We start from the raw sequence: 26,181 nt of genomic DNA, 5'->3' as shown, positions 1-26,181 counted from the left end.
GCTTTCACTACCGCATCTTGGACCTTCAGCTTTCAACTAGCTTAGAGTGTTGCGCCTTCACCACCAGTATTACATCTTATTCTCCTTCCCTAAACTCAAGCCCACCTTGGTGGAGCATTATCTGGTTGGCAGCACCTCCATCACTCAAAACACTTTTACTCCAGAATCATTTCACCGCTCACTGGGTCTTGCTCCACCCTCCATGTTTCTGTATTTGCTACTTAGATTATAATTATGGCTCACGAGCCTCTATTTCCTTCCAGCATTTCCAGTCCGATTCCAGTCTGGACAAAGAATAAAGCCCCTAGAAGAATTTGTCACTTTTGTTGTAAAACTTGGCACATAGTTAGATCTCAGGCAGATACACAAATGATTAGAGTTGTGTTATTAGATGAACGGTCTTGTCACCTAAGGACCTATAAAAAGGCTTTCAGAGGCTACTTGTGTGTAGAGCTGGTTGACCACTACAAGCCTCTACGATGCAATTAAAAAGATTTTGCCCAGTTGACAGAATTTGAGAGGGGAGCGTTATTTTAATGTGGGAAGCTGGATGGTTGTATCAACAAACTGCCCACTACCTGGGCTGTTCTGATCAAACTGTTAGGAGGTGTTGGGACCAGTGGATGTGTGAGGGCACACACGGTGACTGGGCTCAAGACGCCCTCGACAGGCCACAAGTAGAGATCATTGTCCGATGGCGGTGTGGTGAAGAAATAAACTGAACTCCTACAAAGTGGAACTGGAGTCCCTTTTAACAACAAATCCAGGCAAGGGCGATGGCCATGTTTGTGTCTGGAGACCTAGGGGTGATCACTTTAATCCTACTTTTGCTGTGGAGTGACACACTGCCCCCACTGCTGGTGTGATGGTTTGGGGGGGGGGGTTAGGCCACCCAACAGTGGGTCACCTCTAGTAGTGGTATCCAAGCTAGAGGCGGTACAACAGGGTACTAGAGCCTCCCTCTAGTGTTCAGTTCTCTGCAATAAATTATCTTTTTGTTCTGATATTGTAATCGCTTACTCACAGTATCACAATCACACAGTTTAATTGGATTCTGACAACTTCTTCTAGGGGAGGGATTTTTTTCTATTGTATGAGTCCATATCAGCCAAGAAACACTTGAGTAATTGCCCCTACTGCCCTCCCTATAATCCAGCTCTGATTGTTCTTACGAACCCAACACTCCTCTTGTATTCTTTATTTCCTACATCCCATGTTATTATATGACAATTCACATAAACCCACCATAGTCATACATAGACTGTAAGCGTGATTTTATGCAGGCGGTCAACCAAGGCTCAACTGCCCACTTCAGTAAAGATTAAAGAACCGTGAAAATGTTGATCTTCCAGTTTAGTATCCAATGTATTCTAAATCGTTCACGATTATCCAAACTTACCTGGAACATATGGGGGGTTTTCCAGATTGTTGTCCGGGCAGTTGTCTATAGAACCAGGGACAAAGTTAGACGGCTCATTCATATCCTGTGACAGAAGAATTTAGGAAACTGTAATAAAATGTCATTATACTACTCTGTAAGCCTTCCTGGCTCTAAATAAAGGCGTCAAACCAAAAATAATGTGCAGCATTGCAATATTGATATTGTAGATCACATTAAAACATTAAGAGAATGGAGTGCCACAACAGAAATCCCAACCTATTGTGTTCATAGAAAAGTACCCAAAAATCAAATCCCCGTAGATGTTGTGTGCATAAAGTACAAATATAAAACAGGCAGAATTACTAAACCCTTATGATTCAAGGGAGACCCGAGACGCCAACAGGCCTGATGTAGACTTCAGCGTAAACCGCTTTAGGGCATTCTAAGACCAGTGTGACGCGGGTTCAAGTGCATCTACGCACATATTTACACAATGTGTGTTTAACTGTACTTTTTGAACGTGTAAATTGTGCGTATTTGTGTGTGCAAAAAAACATAAGAATGCTCCCATTTATTGAAATAGGCAATTACCATAATTAGTTCCATATTGCTATTTATGTGTACAGGAAAATAGGGCATTCTTTTTTTTTTTTGCTGTACTTCATACAACACCAGCTTTTGACACACTCTAAGGTAGAATGCCCACGGACGGATTTTCGCTGCAGATTTCGGGGCCAGATACCTGCCACAAATTCTGCAGCAATATCCGTCCATAGACATGCTAGGGTAAAAGATTCTCCGCTGCCCACGAGTGGAAATCAACTGCGATTTTCCACTCGTGGAGGAGAATCGCAGCATGTTCTATTCTGTGCGGAAAATCACACAGACGGCTTCCAATGTAGTCAATGGAAGCAGTCCCGCATCACAGCCCAGCGCCGTCACGGCATGCCCTGCACTGTGCGCGCGCCGGCTCGTTGGCCGAGACACGGCGGATCCGGAGAGGTGAGCATAGGGTCTCTGGGGGGCGCCGGGTTTCATTCCGCTGCGAGATTTCGCAGTTTAAATCCAACCCGGCCGTGGGCATGAGGCCTAGTGCTCCTTTTTCAGGAGTCAATTAAGAGCAAAGGAGCACTGGGGAATGTTTGGTAGGCTTTAAGCATTAACTCCTTAAGGACCAGGCTGTTTTGCACCTTAAGGACCGGACGCTTTTTAGGGATTTTACCCTGGTTTTACTGCCCTGGTTTTTTCCTTTAGCTATCAAAATTATCTTTGCTGCGTTTTTTTTTCTGCGACATATAGGACGATTCTTTTAAAATATCTTTTTCACTGACTTTTTTTTCAATTTTTTTGTTTTATTGGGGATAAAAGGCTAAAAAACATGATTTTTTTAAAAACATTTCTCATTATTTTTTTAAATTAGTATATTTAGACTAAAATAAAGTAGAAGAATGGGTTCCTCTATCTGTTTCGGACATTTTGATATATACTATGTATGGTTTTGGTTTAAAAAGGGCGCATATGGCGACGGTTTGGGGTTATTTTCTTATGTATTTATTGTTTTACTGTGTAATTTTTATTTAATTATGTATGTAATTATGTCTTTTACTATCTACGTCCCCCATGATGTCCTATAAAACCTCTGGGGGACATGCACATGTTTTTGTTTTTTTTTATTTGACACTTTCCCACTGTAGCTGGGGCATCCATAGGAGCCCCAGTTAAGAGGAGAAAACATCCCCTGTAGTGACAGTAGTCACTGGCAGAGCTGGCCAGGGTCTATTGTAACCCTCCAGCTCTGCTGTTGCAGGGAACCCCGGCGTTCACATGACCCCCCCCCCCCCTGCTCATTTTTGGAGTGCACAGTGCTCATTAAGTGCTGTGTACTCGGGGAAGAAAAAAGGCAGAAAGGGTTAAAAACCCCTCTTGCCTTCTTCTCTGGGTTATCAGCTGTCAGTCCTTCCTCTGCTTGATTGCAGAGCAGGAGGCTTAAAGCCCCGCCATAATTTTACTATCAGCGGAGCTTTAAGCCCAGGACCAGGCACGGTATATTTACTCTGCCTGGTCCTTAATGGGTTAAGGAATGGCTGCCACTCCCTGATCTTTGGGCAATCTTTTGGTTCAGAGTTAAGGCCCTTTTACATGGAACAATAATCGTTCAAAAAAATTGTTTAAACAAGCGAAATTTTACGATAATCGTTCAATGTAAATAGTTTGGTTTACATACTGATCGTTAAGTCCTTCTCATTCACTAATACAGCGAAAATGAATGACTGAACGAGCCAACAGTGTTGTGTTTAAACCGGCTGTACGAGCGGACTCTGACATGATAAAGCCCCTTAAGGCACTACAGCCGTCAGCAGCTGCACTCTGGGCATTTATCACATTTGTAGCAGGTCGTAACAACCAGAGGGAACTCTGCAAAGTACTAAAGTACTATACTAAAGACGCTTGTCATGAAGGCGGGTGAACAATTCGGAGACTGCAGTAGTCATTAAAAGTGGTTGTGTTGAATATAGCGCTGCGGAATAAGTTGGTGAAATACAAACAAAGATTATATTTATTATAATATAGAGAAACTACTTGTTTTATCAGGTGTGTTGAGCCATTTAACCCTTTCCAATCCACTGTCTGACGTCTGAAGACATTATGATTTAAGTCTGTACAGCTCCGATGTTGGAAGACGTCCGTCGGGGTTCTCTTACTGTATATTGCCAGCCTCTCTGCTATTGGAGTCTATCCAATGTGTCACCTCATGCAGTACTGGCTTTAGCCAGCAGATAGCGCCGTTGTATACCAGCAGAAAAAGAGTAAGTACCCTAGGAAAACCAGGATAGAAATTGGATTGGAAAGGGTTAAGGCCAGATTTCACATCTGTCCCGGGGGCCTGCAAGTAATTTCACCACCATCCTCGGAGTCAATAAACGATGACACCAGAACCGGCACTTGCAGGAGCCGAATGGTGCTGAGAAGACTCCATTGATTATTATAGATAGGGTCCTTCTTTCATTTCAACAGGCATTTTACGGATGAAACCACGCTGCAGGCTGCGCCATTTAGTCCTGGACAGTCTGCAGAATCTCAACCACAGGCTCAGAATGAACCTCCAACGTAGATCTGTATGCAGCCTTCATTGTTTTCTTTGCAAACAGCTGAAAGTTTGCAAATTAGGTTTATTTCCCACATTTATAATGGGGTGGGGTATCTGGAGCTTTTCAACGTCAGATACACTGTGACGTTTAAATGATATGAAGTGAATCTTGTTTTAACAGATTTGCGGTATAAACTACTGCCATCATTTTTCCAGAATAAAAAACAATGTGATAAGTCAAAAATCTAGTTTTAATACTTACTATCCACATGCCATCAAAAGGAATCTGGTCATGGAAGTTCTTCACCATATCATACCACCAATGAAATGTTTCTGGGTTTGTAAAATCAGGAAACACTGTAAGCCCTGGCCAAACCTGTTAAATTATAGAAAATTATTGATCATTTAGAAAAAATGTAACCAAGTAATTGGACACAGCAGGAGAGGGATGTACTTGATAAGCTACTAAAGGAGATCAAGTCCCATCGGTATGGAAATAAACGGATGAGAGTTTTAGCCATCTTATAGAAACACTATTTAGTCAGGTCTACGTGTACATCCCTTATGACATTGCAGTTTGCAGATTGGCCAGAAGAGGTCAGTAGAGCAGAGTATACATTAGTGACTGCATCCAAGTTCCATTTACAGTAATGTGTTCCTCTAATACACGTGTGCTTATAATGAGCCATTTAGCATTACCTGTTTTTTTCTCTACAACACACAGCGAAATAAGACAAAGTAACAAACTGTAGAAAACCAGAAAACAATATACCTTGCCAACAATAGGCTGGCCAGTTGCATTTTTGATAAAAACACCTCTTTTTAGGCCGTCATCATACGGAGGATAACTACCGCTATCACCTGTACTGCTGATGGCTGGATCCTAAAAAAAAAATTGCACTCCATTAGATGCTAATAGATACATATAGTCACAGCCTGCTATATATATCAATCATACTACTTACCACAATCATCACATATTTATGTCCTTGAGCGTGGAAGTCCTTGACCATGTCAGGATAATCCCCAAAGTGCTTTTTGTCATATGTAAAGTCTCGATATGCATCCATGTAGTCAATGTCATTCCACTGAACATCCTGGAAATCAAGAATAACAACTTTGGCCATTTTTACAAAGTTGGGGAAAAAATGTACTCATTTCACTTGTTTTTTTCCCCCCTCTTAAATTAGGGAGTTAAAAACAGTTACTTTTCCATCGCCATAGCAACATGAGTGGTTGTGTTTTGCAGGACAAACTATATTCTTCAATGGAAACAATGTATTAAAAAAAACTTTTCAAAGTTTCTAACTGGTGTGAAGTGGTTGAGCCGCTTTGTGATGCGGAGGTGGAGGGGTTAATAGTATACATGGCACAGTAGAAATGCAACAAGGTCATATTCTCTTTATTCTGTGGATCAGAAAATTGTAAAAAAACAAAAAAACACACACACCACATATTTCTGGTATTGTTAGCGTTGTGTATATTTTTACCCGGTAGCATTCATCATGTGGGATTAATAATGCAGTTTAATAGAATTAACTTTTCCAGATACTGTGATACCAAATATGCTTTCTTTTTTAGCTTAGATTTTTCATGTTAAAACATTATTTTTCCTAGCTTTTAAGGTTTTGCAATTAAAAAAAAAAAAATGTCATCTCTACAATATACTGCAATACTTTAACATTGGTATATTGGTCTTCTACTGTTATCCTATTAAACCACAGGCACGGCTTAATAGGAAGAAATGGATGCCAGTCCTGGAAGCCTTCACAAGGCAGATGCAGCAATTACCAGCAGCAGCCACTACACAGGGGGCATATCTGTCTGCTTCCGCTCTGTACCCTGTGTGTTGTGGCGCTGACAGTCTCCTTCCCCTTCCGTTGTACAGATGATTGGCCGGAGTCCTGAGTGGTGGACCCCAGCCGATCAACTACTGATGACTTATCCTGAGAATAGGCCATCAATAGCCAGAAACCCCTTTAGTAGCCGATTGCCATGACTCTGCACTCCTGGCAAGTGATAAGCAGCCATGCCCACAATTCAAAGTCACTGAAGCAAGTGCTGGCAAATGCTTTGTCTCTTGCCAACTGCGATCAGCTCCTTACTTCAGTGCCAGAGAGGTGCTTTGCCAGGCTCCGTGCCGGTGTGGCTCGTCACTTGCCAGGAGCGCTGAGCCGCAGCAATCCGCTGTTAAGTTTTAGTGTGTGTCAGAGGACAGGGCAACAAAGCCGCTCTTCTGCCTTATGATTATGCAGGTTCTGGGGCTGCAGGTCGGGGAAGAGGAGGAACGGAGGTAGTAAATTAGCTTGGTTTTGCTTTCCCAGTGGGCAGTGTGCAGCCAGCGCCTCTCCTTGTTGCGCCTGAGACACATTCCCCGCCTATTAAGAGGTTAATTACAAGTGTATTGGAAACCCTTTGTACATTTTTTATATGTGTATCCATAAACAGTACTCCGCACTTTTTATTAAAGGGCCACTATGACAAAAAAAAACATTTTTTTTCCATCCCTGCTCCCTCACTTGATTGCAATATATCAAGGCGACCTCCAGATGGTGACAGGTAGTCATCTCCATGCAGTACAGCCTCCTGTCTGATACTGCTATCTTTTTCACTATTCTATTACATGATCAGCTAGAGGCCATACCATCTCTGCCTGCAGGGAGGCCAGTTTAATGATCATAACATTCGATATCCTTCTAAATAAGATACCGACCATAAGTATACAGCCCAGAGGCCAAATTATCATCTCCTTCATTATTACTGTGTGTCAGGAGCCTCTAATCATCATCAGTAACTGTGATAGGAGTGTCTTTGTCCCCTTCTAATGAGCTTCTGTGGTAGGGTCCATCACACAAGTATTATGCAGACTGCAAAAACGAATTAATTTGAGAACACAAACTGAAGTAGATCTGAACTGGTCAGAAGTGAGATCCCATGGACTAACTAAGGAGAAAGAGGCCAGGCGTTTAAGACAGAAAGGTATACCTAACCAAGGTAACACCAGCTAACATGTATACTGAGGGTTAGCTGCACAGTGAATGAAAAACAAAATTCATTGAAATGACCCTAGAAGTATAAAAAGGGATGATGAAACCTTTCCAAGAATCATCCATAAACAAGTGAATTTTCAACCGAGCCAATAAATCTTAGGTTGAGGAACAATTTCGGAGCCCATGCATCACCGTAATCTGTTTATCATGATGGAGCACATTCTGAAATTGCCAGATGAACAGCTGAGCCACAAATCAGATTACGTGGATATCTTTCAATAAATCCCAGTAGACTGACAGTCAGAGCCACCAAATAACTGTTCCTTTAAGAGCTTGTGGAAATCGTAGTGTTAAAATGTAAAGATGCTTAAAGAAGTCTATAATGTAAGGTTAACCTGATTCTTGATGCCGCGCCGCTATCCTTCACGGAGCTTGGGTTATTAGATCAGGCTTTCAGGCCGCACAACAGACATTGAGCAGTCATCTAACTAAAGACAGAACTCCTTAGGAAAGCATATACAGTGAATGGGAGCATCTTGTACCATCTTACCAAAGGCATAGCAGCTTTGCTCATATTTCTCACAACTTCTCGAGTCATATTGGAAGTTGAATATCCCCATCGGCATATGTGGAATCCCAGGCCCCAAAAAGGAGGCATGAAGGGAAGTCCTGAACAGACAAAGGAGTCATGGTTAATATCCATTATCCCAAATATTAAGACAGTAGGTACTGTATTAACAAGCCAAGCTCAACTCTAGTACAAAACAATCGGTTCTCTGCAATGAGACTTATTTAAACCAAGGATACAAATCAGACCAGCTTTCATGTTCTTTTCATTTCAATGATTAACCCTTTCCAATCCACTGTCTGACGTCTGAAGACATTCTGATTGGAGGCTGTACAGCTCCGAAGTCAGAAAACGTCCGGCAGGGTAATCTTACCGTATATTACTGTTCACTCTGTTGTTGGGGGCCTCTCCAGCATGTCAGATACCGCAGTACTGGCTCTAGCCAGCAGATGGCGGCATTTTATAATGAAAGAAAGAGAAAGCCCCCTAGGAAACCCTGAAACTAAAATTGGAGTGCAAAGGGTTAAAGAATATGGAGCAGATTTAATGAAGGGTTTTCAGACTTTCTTCCTCCTCTTACAGTCGGAGATAGGGAATAGCATAAAATAGCTATTACTTGACCTTCTACTGTGCCTTCGTTATAGTACAGTTTACCCGGTCCCTGCTGAAACGGGAAGCAGTGATGTCACATTAACACTTATGAGTGTTGCAGCCAATCGCTGGTCTCAGTGGTCACATCTTGTTCATGTAGGCATGACTACTGAAGCAGGTGGCTTTAGACTGGAGGTGCAGTGGAAATAGGAATAATGGCCATGTGTTGTGCCAACCTGGACCACGTTTTTCATAAAGCTTGGAGAACTACTTTTTGACTTGTGTATCACACACCAGTCTTAAACTGAAGATTATAAGTTTGAGATGGGCGAAAAATTCATTAACAGGTCTGTGCATATTAAAAAGTTTGGTGCATCTTGGGCTAACCTTAATGACTTTTTTTCTTTCTCCCCACCCTCAAAACAAATTTAAAAAAAAATACATAACTTTTTTCTTTTGCCCATTGACATAGCTCTCTGAGGGCTTGTTTTTTGCAGGGAGTGTTGTATTTTTTTTAATGGTACCATTTAATGTACTGAGACATTTTTTTAAAAAGTTTCTAAAAGAATGAAATGGAGATTTAAAAAAAATGCAATTCAGACATCAGTTTTTTTTCTGTTGTTCCTCTTTTGACAGCCGTAACCTTTTTTATTTTCCTGTTGATATACTTGTGTGAGGGCTCATTTTTGGGAAGTGCTGTAGATTCTATTGGTGGCACTTTGGCGTTCATATAACTTTTTTGATTGCCTTTTATAAAAATTTTAAAAAAAAATTCTCTCTTGGAGACAGGGTGACCAAAAACGCAGCTCTAGTGTTGTACATTTTCTTGTGACGACATGCAGGCTAAATGTGCTACTTTTATAGATCGGACTTTTATGGATGCAGCAATACCACATGTTGTTTTTGTTTTTGATTTTTTTTCAAGTATGAAAAAAGCTTTTTTTAAGCTTATTACCCTTTTTTTTTCTTATGAAACTTACTTTTTTTAGTATAATGCAATATTGCATTAAACAGTGTCCCGACAGGCAGCCTATGATGATGTGCCACAGACATGTCTTGATAGGCAGCCAGGCTACCCTGCCTCCCTACACCATTCCCCAGCTTTGGTCCTAAACTTTGGGAGGAATAGCTTGCATCTCAAGTCACCCGAGCTGCAGTTAGGGGAGAAAACAAAAAAACATCCCTCTAACCTCTCGTCCCTTCAAAGTGAAGAGGATTACTTTATGATCAGTGCTGGTCCGAGCGCTAGAACTCCCACTGATTCCATTCACTTCAATGACAGCGCCAAAAATGACCAAGTTCAAGCCCTTCAGCAATCCTCAGCACTGTAGTGACTGACGTGGCAGTGTCGGAGCCTGCGCAACTTCCACTCCATTCACTCAAGGACCAACTGACTGGATCGGTAGGAGTCCCAGCGGTCGAACCCACACCGATCATAAACTTATCTCCTATTCTGTGCATAGGGAATAACTTTAAAACTTGGCACAACCCCTTCAACACAGAAATGTGATTAATCTGGAAACAAAGTTCCTTCAACGACCAATATATCCAACTTTCCTCGCATGTTGTCTTATTCTTACCAATCACTTCATGATACTGGCGGATCACAGACTTGGGCTCTGGGCCTAAAAACACATAGAAGTCCAAGATGCCTCCTATAGTTCTCCAGGTAAGGGCTGGGGTTGGCTGAAGAAGTACATCTAGACAAAGAAAGGATAGAAAAAAACTGCGTTTAGCCTTAAATAATTGAAAATACTAATAAGAGAACGATGAAGGTATTGTTAAGCAACAGTTTAGTATTTACTCCTCTCCACTATGCATTCAGGGCAGAGATCAGATAGGTCCAACCTGGAATTCACATTTGCACCATCTTCTCTGCCATTTGTATTACAGGCAATTTTGTATTTATTGAGGACAGGTAACATATGTTGCTGATATTACATGATACATAGCAAAACAAAACCAACCATGTAAAGTCATTAGCCAGCCACAAAGACTGGGTTACAAAGGGGGTTTTCCAGGATTAGGGGGGAAAAAAAAGTTGTGTGAATACTAAATGTATGTGAAGATGTGGAATAGCATGAGCAATGCACCTCATGAGCTGAGCTACACAGCTTAGAATCTTCCCAGGCCCAGGGAAAGCCTGATCCTGTGCAAACTCCTGGAGCGCTCCCATTAATGATCCAGCAGAGTGATCCGGAATCACTCTACCCAACGATGAAGTAGACCCCTGGAGCGCTCTCCTCAATGTACTCTATGACCAGTGCAGATAGGAGACAAACAATGTTCAGCTTCCTTCTAAGGACCAAAGTAGCCAGAAGGTACTTAAGAGAAAGAGGAGATGTCCATCAATTCTAGTCTTGCCTTTAATGCTACAGGGCAACTCTAGAGCCTGGAGCTGTGACTAACCCACTGTACAACAGGGATGTAGATATTCATTGCTTATCTACCCCAGAGATGTTACCAAAAACCCATTAACTTCCCTAGCCAATTATGGCAAATAGGCGCTATGCAACTTTATTTGCCACAAATTTGGCTCATCCAATTTAGAAGGAGCAGAGCACAAGTCATTAGGTGTCCCAATTGCTAGCTATAGAGGCATAGAGAGAACATTGGCCATGCCTACTGAAAGACAATTTTCATCAGAGTAAAATATACTTACCCATGGCATTGCTGTTGAGCAGGAAAACCCCATGAGCTGAGCCGTCTTTTTCCAAAGCCAAGTAGAATGGATGAGAACCATACAAATTTGCTTCTTTCTACAAAAGATGAGTAAACTGAACATCTACAGAAAAACTGTGAACATGCCATAGAAAAGCCAAGTGACCAAGTTCCTTGTATTGTCCCTTCAGCAGATCTTAGTCTTGAATTAATCTTTCAATTACTGTGACCTCTCCACCATTAAAGCTCTTCAAAGAAGGAAACAAGCTGTGATATTCCTTCCCCTTCATAATATGTAGCTGAACATTGATCTACGCAGGACTATAATTTGTTCCTACTAGTATTAAGAGCCCAATGTCTCATCTTCCTTACCTGAGGAACGAGATCTCTGTTCCAAAAAGTTAATCGGGACCAATTAGTGTTTAGGTTAATGGAGGTGAGATGCTCCCCCAAACCGTATAGATATTGAGAGGGAAGAGATGTGGAAATCTGTAAAAACTGATCGGCAAACAGAAGTGGAGCCAAGGCAGTATTCACTCTGTATATATAAAAGAAATAAAAAAAAATGTAAGTCACACTTGGAGATGTAGTACCCTCAACAGATTATACATCGTGGACTCAAGGTCTGCCTGTTACTACAGTCCAGTTCAGACCATTTGAGCACTGGAGTTAAAACACATCTAAGAGTTACGTTTTGTGATTTCCACAAGATGTGCATTCAGAAACCCAAGACCTATTATGAAGTTAAAAAAAAAACAAAACAAAAAAATCTATATTAAATTATACTGTATATGTATCTTGAAATCTGCGTTAAAACCTCCGGTCGGAGGTTCTGTCGCAGGTCCGGCTAGAAGTTGGGCAGCTAAACAAAGTGAACAGACCCGATGTTCGATGCTGTTCAGTACCATCCTAAGACGGAGCCATTCGGCCTTGGGGATTTCCCTTTCAGAATGGAGCAGGGAAGCGGAACCTCAAGCACAGATGTGAAACCACTAGGGATGAGCAAGCGTACTCGGAAAAGCACTACTCGCTCGAGTAATTTGCTTTATCCGAGTATCGCTGTGCTCGTCCCTGAAGATTCGGGTGCCGGCACGGAGCGGGGAGCTGCAGGGGAGAGCGGGGAGGAACGGAGGGGAGATCTTTCTCTCCCTCTCTCCCGCCCGCTCTCCCCTGCTCCCCGCTGCGACTCACCTGTCAGCCGCAGCGGCACCCGAATCTTCAGGGACGAGCACAGCGATACTCGGATAAAGCAAATTACTCGAGCGAGTAGTGCTTTTCCGAGTACGCTCGCTCATCTCTAGAAACCACCATAATACAATCTGTAGACCTCAGTTCCATCATCACTAAAGGACTTCTGTATTCCCTCATTGTTGTAACATTTGTGTAACGCACAGCATATATATATATATACAGGCATGGTTTCTGAAAAAGCTTGGAACTATAATTTAGACAATTTGTATGCCTTCAACTTTGTGGTAACCATCTGTGAAGGCTTTATGCAGAAAGCGAAGTCTATAAAGACTTGGATTGAGCATTTCTTGTGTAGGACCTTGAGTGGCCTGCAGAGTGATGTATGTAGAGCACATGCAACAACTTTGCATAAATGCAAAACTACTAATCTGTGTGATTTGGAGCTTTGTTTTTCATTTTCGCACATTAGTTTCTGAAAATAGTAAACAACCACTTACACTTCCTGTCCACTGATCTTTCTTTTCACTACGAGACTGAAGGGGTCGGCGGTCGTTTGGACATCATACTGAGTATTGGTTGCTTTCCCTTTTGCGCATGGAGTTTTTATAGGAACTTCATATCGCCTCTGATTTGGGTCTTTAATCTGAAAAAAAGTTAGTGTTGAATTATATTTTACGCAGTGCATAATATTTGTGCCGTGTGCATAGCAAGAAGTACAGCTAAAAAAAGACAAGCATTGTTTTGCTAACAAGGTGACTATGCAGCTTTGTCATAATTAACCTTTGTAATGTTTGACTAAGAGAGAAGTATCACACATGCTGTAGACTTTGAATTGTTGACTTTGTGGGGGATGCAACACTATGTAATTTCTTGAATTGGAACAATAAAAAACAGAATAGCTTAGAAACGTTACTTGAGTGTTTCCCTTTGTTTTCTTCTCTGATGCATCGAATAATAATTAGGCATACCTGATTGATAAGGCTAGGATACCCCTTGAGTATCACCTAAATTAAGTCATTACTCTATCAAAAAGTAGAATCAAAATACAAATATTACAAAACCCACTAAACAAGAAAAAAAAAAAACACATTGCAAAGTATACTACGTTACGAAACAGTAGGCTTTATAGTAAATAAAATAAAAATCTTATGGGGAAGAGAAGGGAAAATGGCTTTAAACCTCAATGCAAAAATATATTAAAAGATGAACAAAGAAGTATAAATACTCACAGTAAAACGCAGCCGATCATCAGTCTCAAATGAGACGGTAAGCTGTAAAGTCATGATATCACTTGGCATGAAGGTCTTTTTAGATCGAACAAGGGTGGCAGTAAATCCATGTTCTGTTTCTGTTTTATTGGTCAACTTATAGTTTGGGTATGTTGAGGGGAAAAAGCACCATGGCTGTCCAATAGCTAGATGCTTTTTTGCTGGAGAAAAACAGCAACCACGAGCTTCACATTCTTCCTTGCTTACGCCTTTGTCTGGTGCACAGTCAAATCGGCTGGCCGGAGCCACAGCACACGCATCCAACCCCTTCTTAAAAGTGGGGACTGCATGGCCAACTGTGCTGATCCACACGAAGGCACTGAGCACCAACAACCTACTATCAGCCCTCCATTGTCTTCTTCCATAACACCTCAGACCGGTCATCATGAGCCACCTGCAAGAATCCAAATATCAAACCAATTCTCATGCAGCATTCTGGCAGCTCTCCTGACTTGTCCGTACTTGGGTTGATCATTAAATTCCCAGAGCATACTTATAACTGTTGCGCCATTCCTCTTATTCCTTCTGGAAATTTACAGTATGACTAAATTGACAACAGGATATGTCCTGACTAACACTGTCCAACTAGTGTAAGGGACTTGCGTCATTGACAAACAGGTTTGGGGTGGGCTAGCTGGGGCCCACCCAACACCACAAGACAACATTACGTTGTGGTAACTGCAACAGGTTGTATGACACAAAACATTCCCATTTTGCCCCCATCATTTGATTCGTCTTATAGAAAGAGGGAATTTGACGATTTCTCATTGGTCGGTTTATATACGACATATTGCAGTTGGTGTAGTTCACTAAATTGGCCACCAGGGTGCAATAAACCAAAATTAGCTTTTTTTAAATTTTTTTTTTTTTTTTTTTTTACATACGACCTATTGCAGTTACCGTGACTGTTCGTTTTCAGGCCTCATTTTAGTACACAATACAGTGTGCAAAGCAGAATTATATTGTGCACTGCAATATACGGTATCAGTTTGTGCTTGGCAGATTTGTTTTTGCAATGCCACGTGATAAAAGCAGCCATGGTGGGTGTTGACACACGGTAGATTTTACTTTGGATCTACAACAGAATTCACAGCATACGTATTTTGCGCTGCAGATTTTGATGCGCATCCGCTGCAAATTATACCCTTACATTTGAAGGGGTGAAGTCTGCCACCAATCAGCGTCAACATTCGCACCAAGTGTGTGGGTTTTGACATTGAATTTGATGCAGATTTTCAATTGTGGAAAATCTCAACCAAATCTACTACGTGTGAACGATCCATTATCTGTGTTTACATCTGCATCAGAGGCTCAGATCTGGCACAAAATTACAGACCGCATAGTGCCTAAGTGGTTTTCAGAGGAAGGGGACTCAATTTGTAAGGCCTTGGCATCTGTATGACACAGTTGTGGGGTGCTAATGGGCTGCTATGGCACACGAGGGCCTAATAATGGTTATTATGCTATGTAGAAGACTATTAGGTCCAGTCATAATAGTAAACCCTTTTTGTGCCCCATACAGTAAATACCGCTTTGGTGCCCTCACACAGCTGCAGTGCTTTCTTTAGGGCCCCATTCAGCAATATCCCCTTTCTGCCCACACTCTAATAATGCCCTCTGCACAGTAATGCCAGTTTGTGCCCCACATGGTAGTGTCTTTTCTACACCCCTCCAGTAATAAAGTCCTCTTAGGCCCCCATACAGTAGTAGTACAACTTCTAGTGCCCAAACCCAGTATCAGCGCCCTCTTTAATGTTTCATTCAATTGTAATTCCCTTTTGTGACCCCACTCAGCAACAATGCCACCTTTTATGCCCCTGGATAGTAATACCAGCATCTTAAAACATAACCTGCCAAGCCCAATTGAAGAAGGGATATGTGTGAGCTAATTTATTTATTCCTGTGCCATAGACCCTACAAGTTGGGTTCCCTAGCTGCCGATATATACACAGACATATGTACAGGCATGCCGTACTGTGAGAGCACATGCAAGATGCGAGGAGGCTTCTAAGGTCATCCATGCTCCTCTGGGAAATATGCAAATAAGAACAATACCTCTGCAGCGCCACCTATTGGAAGGCAGCATTCCTGCAAGTCAATGTCAAACTTTCTAAACAAGCCTTGTAACAATGACTGGGTTTTTTTTTGCCTTGGCTCACAAATCCCAGGCATTGTTACAAGGCTTGTTTAAAAAGTTTGACATTGACTTGCAGGAATGCTGCCTTCCAATAGGTGGCACTGCAGAGGTTTTGTTCCATCGTCCAATGCCATGCTAAAACTGCATTAAGGCAAACTGAGATGCCGAAGAGCACAAGATAGGTAAGTAGGAATCAGGGTACACACTGCCCATGGAAATGATCATTAGATCTGCCTTTATGTACTTTTACCTATTGTTCTAAAATGCTCTGTCCAGTTACAAACTGTTAGGCTACGTTCACACTAGTGTTTCTCTCCTTCTCTCTCCTCTCTTCCTCTCCCACACATACAATCAAAGCTATAAGCACATATGCCATCCCAGGGCTCACTGATTCCTGTTCTTCACTTGACATAGACAGAACTAAAACAACTCCAAAGAAGAAAGCAAACACCACTAGTGCCCAATGTCCACGGGCGGATTTGATTTGTGGAACCCGCACGAGAGATCCGCAGCTCTAGCCGCCCATAGGGATGCATTAGCATCCGCAAAACAATTTAAGACACGCGGATGTGTTTTTCTCCCAGCGTGCGGATCACACACGCGGGAAGAAATCGCGGCATGCTCCATTTTTCTGCAGATCCTGCAAGGATGGCTTCCCTTGTAGTCAATGGAAGCAGTCTGATCGGCGGCACAGCCACAGCTGTCATTGTGGACATGCTGGGGATTCACGGGGAAGCAGGAGATTTAAAAAAAAACCATTGCACCGCACATGCGTCCAGCACGTTGGCCAGAGCGTATGGACACATCTGCCGTGCTGAAGAAAGAAGACCCGGTCGGCACGGAGGAGACCCACGCTGGATCTGGATAGGTAAGAAAATGTATTTGCCTGCCCATGCCTGCGGACACGGCTGGATGGGATTCAGCAGATGGAATCCGTGCGTGCCCGTGGAAATTGGGCCTAAGGGTTTCTACACGTCCAAGTGCAGTTTGTGGGCTATGAAACTCAGACCGATATTGCATTCTCCAACATGCAATTTACCTGCGGATGTGAGGCGCTTCTTTTTAACCCCTTAAGGACATGGCCTATTTTGGCGTTGAGGACCAAACAATTTTTGGTAGACTTTCATTTCCATTTTTCAAAAGTCATAACTTTTTTATTTTTCCGTCAACGCGGCCGTATAAGGGCTTGTTTTTTGCGTGGCAAACTAGTTTTTATTGCTCCCATTTTTGGGTACATAGACTACATTGTAAAACTTTTATTATTTTTTTTTATGATCGTAAGGAGAGAAAACGCAGCAATTCTGCCATAGTTTTGTTTTTTTTTTAAATCGTTAATTATGGAGCATAAATGACTCACTACATTTTTTTTCTGCGGGCCGGTACGGTTACAACGATACCAAAATTCTTATTTCTTCTTATATTTGTTTTAGGTTTTTCCACTTTTCTGCAATAAAAACCCTTTTTTGTAAAAAAAAAAATTTTTCTAAATCACTGCATTCAAAGTGCTATAACTTTTTTATTTTTCCATGTACGGAGCTCTCTGAGGGCTTATTTTTTGCAAGACGAGCTGTAGTTTTTATTGGTACCATTTTGGGGTACATACTTTTTTAAAATCACTTTTATTGCGGTTTTTGGGAGGCAAAATGCTAAATATTAGTATTTTGCCTCAGTTTTTTAGCGTTTCTTTACGCTTTTTGCTGTGCAGGATAAAAAGCGTGTTCAATTTATTGTACGTGTTACAGATAGGATGATACCAAAAATTGGGGAGGGGGGGGGGGGGGAGTTAATGCTAATATGAGAAAAAGCATCAAAAAAGGTTGTTTTTTTTTACATTTTTATTTTTTGTACATTATTTTAATCTTTTTCTTTTTTTTTACACCATTTTTGTCCCTCTAGGAGACTTACACTGAAGAAGCGATGATTGCTATGATAAGGCATTGCAGGACTTCTCTCCTGCCATGCCTTATCGCTTATTACAGCGATCACAGGCACTGGCAATACAGGATGCCGGTATCTGGCGTCCTGTTACCATGGCAACCAGCGGGCTCTCTGCGATAACATCGCGAGAGCCGGCTGAAGTCACAGAGAGCGCGTGCTCCCTCTGTGAACTCATCTCAATTGCACCCCCGCTGTTGCAGCAGGTGGCTGGCTATCAGTGACAGCCGGCTCCCACTGCCGGATAGTGCGATATCTGTCATGATCTTGGCTTATCCCTATGACGTAAGGGTACGTCACTTTGTAGGAAGTACCCCGCTGCCATAACGTACCCTTACGTCATGGGGAAAGGGGGAAGGGGTTAAAAATGGCTTCGCGGCGGGATTTCTCACAGAATTTCCGCCCGTGCCCGCTGCCATAGGATTACATTAGATAATGCAATCCTATGCACACAGCTGCGATTTGTCCGCGTGAAAACATGCGCAAAAAGACAAATCGCGGCATGTTCTATTTCTGTGCTAGTCTCGCAGAGGCCCGCACAGAAACGTCACTAGTGACAGGTCGGCTCCGCTCTGCGCATGCGCCGGCTGGGCGGCAGCCAGCACATAGATGAGTAGAGCTAAAACCGGGAGCGAGAGAGCCGCTGCTCTCTGCAGTGGCACGGGTCCGCATCCTGCTGTGAGAATTGTCGCAGCGGGATCTGACCTGGCCGTCTGCAGGCGGTCTATGTCAGCGGGATCTGACCTGGCCGTCTGCAGGCGGTCTATGTCATTGGTTTCTTAATCTGCTTTTTTACTATCGCATTAGGCGAAAACCACCCTGAGAGTTCTTCTACAGAACACAAGAGACATAACAGCTACATAAAACAGTAACTCCAGCAGACAAACACACCAAACCTACACCCCTGTAATCTAGACATAGCACAACACCTGACAAACACTGACACCATTAGGCAATCACGGGCCAGGAAGGAGCTCCATGGTAGGCCACCTTTGACCTAATTTGGGATCATATTGACAAAACTGCATCAAGCTGTTGGCCCACTTGGGGAACCTCTTTAGAGAAACAGAGGTTCATGATTGCCATACAGGATAGAGTCCTAAACACAAAAAACTACAGAAAACACATCCTAGAAGACACCACATGACTGATGACACATGCATGCCAACAATGAACAATACAACACATCGCCTCCGGTGGCAGCTCCTGGCACAGACAGATTATTTACACAGACTTAATGAAATAGCAAATATAATCCACCAAGAGGACAAGAACAAACTATCAGACACTCCTATCCCATACTACACATACACTTCACAGACAGTCCTAGAAAACAACACGCACAAACTGTACTACGACAGCCATACTGACCCAACAATCCACCCCAACAGACCCGACATCACACTCATCGAACAAAACCCATCCATCACAGATGTATCCATTCCAAACTCTGTACACTGAACTCGCTCAGGAGAGGAGTGGCCTGCGGAGAATGGATGGGGTAGTTATTGTGCCCGTTAGCCATCTACCACCGGGTTGGACCATATACACTACACTAATGTCTAGAAACTTTTACAGCTAAACAAAATCTTATTTACCTTGCAGCAGAAGGCAGCCGGGATAAAGGCCCTTTTACATGCAACGATTATCGCTTAGATTCACTCACAAGCCATTTTTTGAGTGAATCGTTGTGTGTAAATGTGCCCATGTTTCACTTTTCTGCCGAATGATGATTTTCAGTTCGGCATGAAATCTATCGTGCGGCAGAAGAGCTGATAAGATGGACCACATGCTGTGTTCTGCCTGTGGACCGCTGATTACATTGTCTCAGCAGTCAGCCCTGCGGCAGAACAAATGAAATGTATTCAGAGAACACACCACTTGCTGTTTTCTGAATACCACTCCCAGTGTCTCACTCTACTAATTGGTACTAAGAGGCAATAGTACCAATTAGTAGTTCATGCAAAATGATCACTCAAAAGCCATCACTTTTATTGCGTTTTTTGAGAGATTAGCATTTTGCCTCAGCTTTTTAGCATTTTTTTAAACGCTTTTTGCCGTGCAGGATAAGTTCGTTCAATGTATTGTACGTGTCGTTACGGACGCGTCGATACCAAATATGTGGGATTTTTAATTTTTTATGCTAATATGAGAAAAAGCATAAAAAGGGTTTAACTTTTTTTTTACATTTTTATTTTTTGTACTTTATTTTTCTCTTTTTTTTTTTTTACATAGTCTGTCTCTCTGAGGGACTTTTACTGCAGCACTGCAGATCGCTACGATAAGGCATGGCAGGACTTCTCTCCTGCCATGCCTTTACGCTTACTATGGCGATCACAGGCTATAGCAATACAGGACACCAGTATCTGGCGTCCTGTTGCCATAGCAACCAGCCAGGCTCTCGCGATGTTATCATGAGAGTCGGTTGGAGTCAGTCATTTTGCGGGAAGTACCCCGTTCCCATGCTGTACCCTTACGTCATGGGGCGGGAAGGGGTTAAAGGAGATGGAGAATTGATCCAAGGGTCATTTTAAAGGGACTGGAAATAAAGAATCACCAGGCCCTCCAGTCCTAAGTGGCAAAACCAAATACCATAATGGGGGGCCTATTTAAGTTTTTGCTATGGAGCCCCATCAATATGCCACTGAATCTTAGGCCCATTCCACCTCTTCTCTGAATGGCTATCGCTTCTGTGTGAAATAACAGAAGTGACAATGGGTAGGATCGGGGCCGGTGCCGACACTTGGCAAACATGGGTGGCTGTTGGGTCCCACTGCGTCTATGGAGGGGCCCAGTTTTCACAGCTTCCACCTCTGCTTTGAAGCGGTGGAGAAGCGCATCTGTCAGGAGTCAAGTTAGTACTTTGCGCAAAGTGCCCGATGGCCCGTGTAACTGCAACACGGCTGCCGTCGGCTCTTCTCTGGTTCTTTCTTCTTTGATGTACCGGACAGGAGGAATTGGCAGGGGTACAAAGAGGAGGAATTGACAGGGGTACCGGACTGAAGTTCCAAAGGGGGCCGAGCACTACGTGATGTGGACAGCAGAAGAGGACTATAAAGTAAAGAAGCATTCCAGTAGTGATGAGGCAGCTCATTGTGTGGAATCTAAATGTATAGTCCCAACATATGGGGAGGGGGGGGGGCACAAAGGTGTTTATTACTGTGTGGCCCCTCCTTTCTGAAAGTGGACTAATTATACTGTATGGGGCCCCACACAGTAGACCACTTACTGTATGGGGGCACCATTAGGCCTCATGTCCATTTTTTATCCGGATTTCCGCAGCGGATGCACGGAGAGTCATTAATAATTTCATTTTCTATTGCTTATGGGAGATCGCGGATTGCGTTTTTTTTTACTGCACTGCGGATCATCAGTGCAGAAAAAAAATCCTCAACCCCGCATCCCAGCCTTTTCCCAACCTCCCTAATTGATTCTAACCTTCAAATCTGCAGATCGTAAGCTCCCACAGAGATGAATGGAGCACATCCGCGCGTAATCCGCGGTAAAATGGGGCATGCTGTGATTTATTATCCACTCGTGGCATCCAAAAATCAAATAAAAACAAATCCGCAGGTGTGAAGTGCGGACCCCCAATGCTTCCTATGGGTGGCTTGATTTGCAGCTTTCATGTGCGGGTTCCACGTGTAAATTCCGCAAATCAAATCCCCCCGTGGACATTGGGCCTGAGGGTATATATCCATAGGGCTGTGCAATTCTTTCAGGTGGTTCCATCACAAGGGCTGAAACCAGCATTATGTTGGAACCCGGAACAGAACCATTGTCCTTAGTGAGGCTGATAGCACTTTGGTGTCCGTCTTACAAGGGTTCTGTTCGTTTTCATTATATCTGGAGTGTGGAATAATGTAATCAACTATAGTATTCTATACTGCAATTAAAACAGAAACCAATGGAGCCTTTGTCAAACAGACCCCGGAGTGGAGTCCACTACACTAATGACAGTGAATGGAACCCCCATACAGGATCTCACAGTGTAGTGAAGAACGCTCCCTTAGGCTGGGTTCACATAGGACGGATTTGCCGTGGAAGTTCCGTGCGAAATTTCGCTGCGGCCACTATTCCTGGGATTAGCCAGCTATGTGGACGAGATTTGTCAAAAATCTCGTCCACACAGGGCAGCCAATCCGTCACGGCAAAGCCGGGTGGATCCAGCGCTGTGGTGCAGAATTGACAGCCGCAGCATGGTCAATTATTTTTTTTTCTTTTTTTACCACTGCGGCCTCGTTCCTCTCTATGGGGAGAGAAAGCCGCAGCAGAATGCCAGCGGCCGAACCGCAACCCGCGGCAAAATCCCACGGGTTTTGAAGCTGTGGCTCTCCCACGGTTTTTCGGTACGGCCAAACCGCAAGAATTCCTCTGGAAATCCGCCCCGTGTGAACCCAGCCTGTGTAGAACACTGAGGTTCATCAAGAGTAGTGGTAGGATGGGGATAGTGGGTAGAGAGAAGTTGTAGCTGGAAGTAGTCTTCATGGTAGGATTAAGCCAGAAATAGAAGAAAAGAATATTAATTTCTGGGAATGCAGTGCATTATAATTTCAAGAGGCGCAGTGTTTTATTCATTTTTCAGGGTAGAATGTTTTATTGCTTTATTCATGTCAGGAGACAGTGGGTCATTTCTAGGAGCATAAAATACGGTAGATTATTTTGCATTCATAAAGGCTCAGTGTGGATTATCTTCATCTCAAGGCACGGTTCAGGCCCATTGACACGAAGTGATGATCGTTCAAAAATCGCAAAAAAGCGTTCGTTTGAGCAATCATCGTTGCGTCTAAACGCACGGCCATTGTGCGCTGCTAGCTGATCGTTAAATTCAGGCCAACCTAAAAACTGCTATTCGGCCTTATCAGCAGTATTTTTGATACCATTGTTTCCTGTAGGAGAACAAAGGAACTAAAAGCAGATAAGAGCCCTCGGGCTATTAACTGCTTTCAGCTAAAGGTTTCATTTGCACACTAAGTAGCTACCTAATAGTTTATGCAAAATGATCGCTCAAAGCTGTCACTCAAACTGTCATTTGAGCGATCTTTAAACGATCATCGCTCTGTTTAAACAGGCCTTTATGGTGTGCCAGCAACAATCAGAAAGCGGGACCATTGTGTTGTCTGTCGGCCTGGCCCATGTGACCACACCTTGGGCAGTGTTGAATGCATTTATTTCCTGTAACTGCTGAAGGTCCTTTAGATGTGGTCTGTCAGAAATCCCCGTGGCTCTCTTGTTATTGCAGAGGTTCCCTTGGGTGTCATTTGCCCAGAATCCCTCCACACATATTTCCTGTCATTGCAGAAGTTCTCAGGAAACAAAAGGTATTCCCAACAGATGACACCCAAGGGGGCCCATGCAATGATAGGAGATCCAGAGGGATTTCTGACAGACCACACCTAAAGGACTTTCTGCAGTGACAGGAAAGAGGCATTCAGCTGTGGCCAAGGTACAGATACACGGACCGGGATGACAGATGCCACAGTGGTTCCACTTTCTGCCTGCAGCTGGCATGCCTCAAAAGGTACAGATTATAAGAGGGGACACTGTATTATAGTTTATTTCTAGGGGCACAGTGTACTATAATGTCAGGGAGAAAAGGCAGTAGCACCATGTTCAGGTGAGAGTGTGGTGTTATTATTTTCACTGGAGCCAAAGATGTCTGGAACGCAGACTCCAGAGGCAAGAATTAGCTGGAGAAGTTATGAATGTCTGGAGCAGATGGAGAAGAAAAGGAAGGAGCCCAGAGGACATTACCCATGAGTCACTCAGTGTCATTGTGTATTCTGTCTCCAACTTTGTTACATCCATATTGTGATCACATGTAAAGTCTGCCGTATTTTAGATCGTGAAACTACAACTTTTATTATGGCCGGTCCCACACAAATGAGTCGGATTCCGCATGCGGGAGCCTGCACCTGAATCCAGGTCTGACCCTGCGTCTTCTGTATTGTAGATGTTTGCCTTCAGTCATGCGCAGAACAGATTTTTTTTTTTTTTTTAATATTTGTTTTTCCCACGCCGTTGCTAGGTGATAACACAGATACCTGCAGCTTATCCGCAATGTTACTTGTGGATGAGCTGTGGGTCGGACGGTTTCTATAGACTTCAATGGAAGCAGCCCATACTGATTCCGCACGCAAACATAACATGCTGGGATTTTAAATCTGCTAGCTGAAATCGCAAATCATCTGAGCATTTATGCAAATGTTCTATTTTTTTCAATGGGTGCGGAATACCACGGATCGTCTGTGTGGGTAACTATCGCGGATTCCGCAATCAGGTTGTGTGAAGCCGGCCTATATCTGTACCATTGCTCTCTTCATACTGGGAGCCGTAGTTCCACATCATAAACTATAGCACCTGATGGGTTACCAGGCATGCTTTGATATTCTAAGTGTATCAAAGCATTATTTCAATATAGTATAACAGAAATTGCAATAACCCATATAACAAATTCACCACATTACTTTAACCTTATATTAGGCCGGATTCATATGAGCGTTATGGGATTTGCATATCAGGCGTTGCGTGCGCTAAAAAAAAAAAACTGCAGCCACAGTCCGTACATCGAAATGGCTAATTAGCTTCATATGTTCTATTTCTCCGCACAAATGTGCAGGAAAATAGAACATTCTGCATTTTTTTTTATGCCACAGAATTGCGGACACAAAAAAATATGGGCTTCTGAACTAACCCATTGAAATCATTGGCGTCTATGCACTGCGATGGCACATAGGGTTGTGTAAGTCTGACCTAAACGAGATCTAATAAAAGAGTCAAGCTACATGCACACGGGCGAGAATCTTGCATGAGTTTTGTCCGTTGCGGAATGCCCCAAACTCGCACAAATATGAACTTCATTCTTTTGAATGAACTTATTCACATAAGTGATTTCTTTTTTCCCTCACAGTGAAGCTGCGAGGTTAAAAAAAAACAATTGCTGCATGTCCTATTTTTTGGAGCTCTCTCGGAACACCTCGCCCATTGTTTTTTGCGGGACCTTTAAAGACATCACATGGACCTCGCATACTGTACGTGTGATGTTTCCCATCTAAAACACTTGCGATGGAATGTACTGTTGCAGTTGTACAGCCGCATATGCTGTAACAAACTTCACTAGAGCCCAAGGATGGCTTAGGCGTCCAAAAATCGTCCTGTATAAAGGCACTTTAATGCGCTGTCTGACGCAGCACGGCATGCACACATAGTACATACCCGACTCCTCTTCACTTGTGTCTTATAGCACAAGCTCCATCAGATAAAGTATAAAAGAGCTATAAGCTACCGTAGTAATGGTATGTTGCACGGAGCCCCATGCTGCAGCACACGGAGCGCCTATAGCCTCATAGTACACAACAGGGTCACATGCAGAATACAGCCTCCTGCACAGATCTGCCTTGTACACACAGGGAAGTAATCATGTTGCAAAAACAAACAGATCAGCAACAAATAGTATACATTGTGAACATTGTTTCATTAACAAGTATCAGTGCAATAGATAGAAGTACATAGCATTGCAGATCTACTGATCATTTCCAAGAGGGACAGAGAACAAAGAGCCTCTCCAACAGGACACTGGAGGCTTCTTAACTTTGTGACTGGTCAAAACAAAAGAGCATAAATGTAGTTCCTATAGGACATATACAAGTAATGCATTCTACTACAGCATTAAGTAACAAGTATGGATCTGCAGGTATATAGGAAGAAAGACGGGGACATCAATGATATTATAACTGCCGCCTCTGCTTCCTGATCTCACTCACCCTCCTACTTGCAGCTCTCATCTGACCTCCTAAAAGCTGCTCCTTTAATAAAAGCTGGTCATGTGACTTGTGGACATGTGACAATAGAGGAAGGGACTACTTTTAAGGGAAGTGAGCAACGCAGAAGAATACTGACACTCAGCATTGCACATGTTACTCATTGCAAAAAAAGAAAACTGGGTCATAAGACTGCAGACTCTTCTGTAAGGTCCTGGGCTGATATATGCAACTGCATGAGATTGTCAGGAAGGAATAGTATAGACACAGGAGAAGAGAAGAAACTTCATTTATTGATGGATTTCTCCTTATTTTCTGGCTGTGATGCCATTTATCAGTGCAGTGTCACATGCAAAATCTGTGCACACTAAACAGAATAGAACCCACTGATTTCCAAGGAGCGCGTCTCGGGTACACAATTAGTGCGCTTGCAAAAAAAGAAAGTAGATCCTGCTCTATTTTCCTGTGTTTTGTATAGCAAAGACCCATAGAAGTCTATGGCGGGCTGAAAATATGCAAGGGGATGGGTGTGACACTGCGCAAAACACAGGAAAAAGACGACAGCTGGACATTAGGCTTAAATAACCATTTATTTCCATGGAAAGGGTGTT

General features: G+C 43.0%; 1 protein-coding gene across 1 annotated transcript in view; it reads right to left on the bottom strand.

The window, feature by feature from the left end:
• The window catches only part of LOC136587937 (lysosomal alpha-glucosidase-like), a 44,785-nt gene extending 19,153 nt beyond the window's left edge, over nt 1-25,632 (bottom strand). The window contains exons 1-11 of the mRNA XM_066586778.1: nt 25,574-25,632; nt 13,700-14,132; nt 12,968-13,113; nt 11,652-11,817; nt 11,281-11,377; nt 10,199-10,318; nt 8,010-8,128; nt 5,435-5,566; nt 5,242-5,352; nt 4,732-4,845; nt 1,400-1,484 (exon numbers count right to left, since the gene is read on the bottom strand). Coding sequence (XP_066442875.1) covers nt 1,400-1,484; nt 4,732-4,845; nt 5,242-5,352; nt 5,435-5,566; nt 8,010-8,128; nt 10,199-10,318; nt 11,281-11,377; nt 11,652-11,817; nt 12,968-13,113; nt 13,700-14,125 — 1,516 coding nt within the window. The 5' untranslated portion in view covers nt 14,126-14,132; nt 25,574-25,632. The remainder of the gene's footprint in view (nt 1-1,399; nt 1,485-4,731; nt 4,846-5,241; nt 5,353-5,434; nt 5,567-8,009; nt 8,129-10,198; nt 10,319-11,280; nt 11,378-11,651; nt 11,818-12,967; nt 13,114-13,699; nt 14,133-25,573) is intronic.
• Between the last annotated feature and the right edge of the window lie 549 nt (nt 25,633-26,181).

Source organism: Eleutherodactylus coqui, chromosome 13 (assembly GCF_035609145.1).
Source record: "Eleutherodactylus coqui strain aEleCoq1 chromosome 13, aEleCoq1.hap1, whole genome shotgun sequence".
Lineage (NCBI taxonomy): Eukaryota > Metazoa > Chordata > Amphibia > Anura > Eleutherodactylidae > Eleutherodactylus > Eleutherodactylus coqui.
The sequence above is the reverse complement of the archived record's forward strand: the minus strand, read 5'-3'. Positions and strand labels throughout refer to the sequence as shown.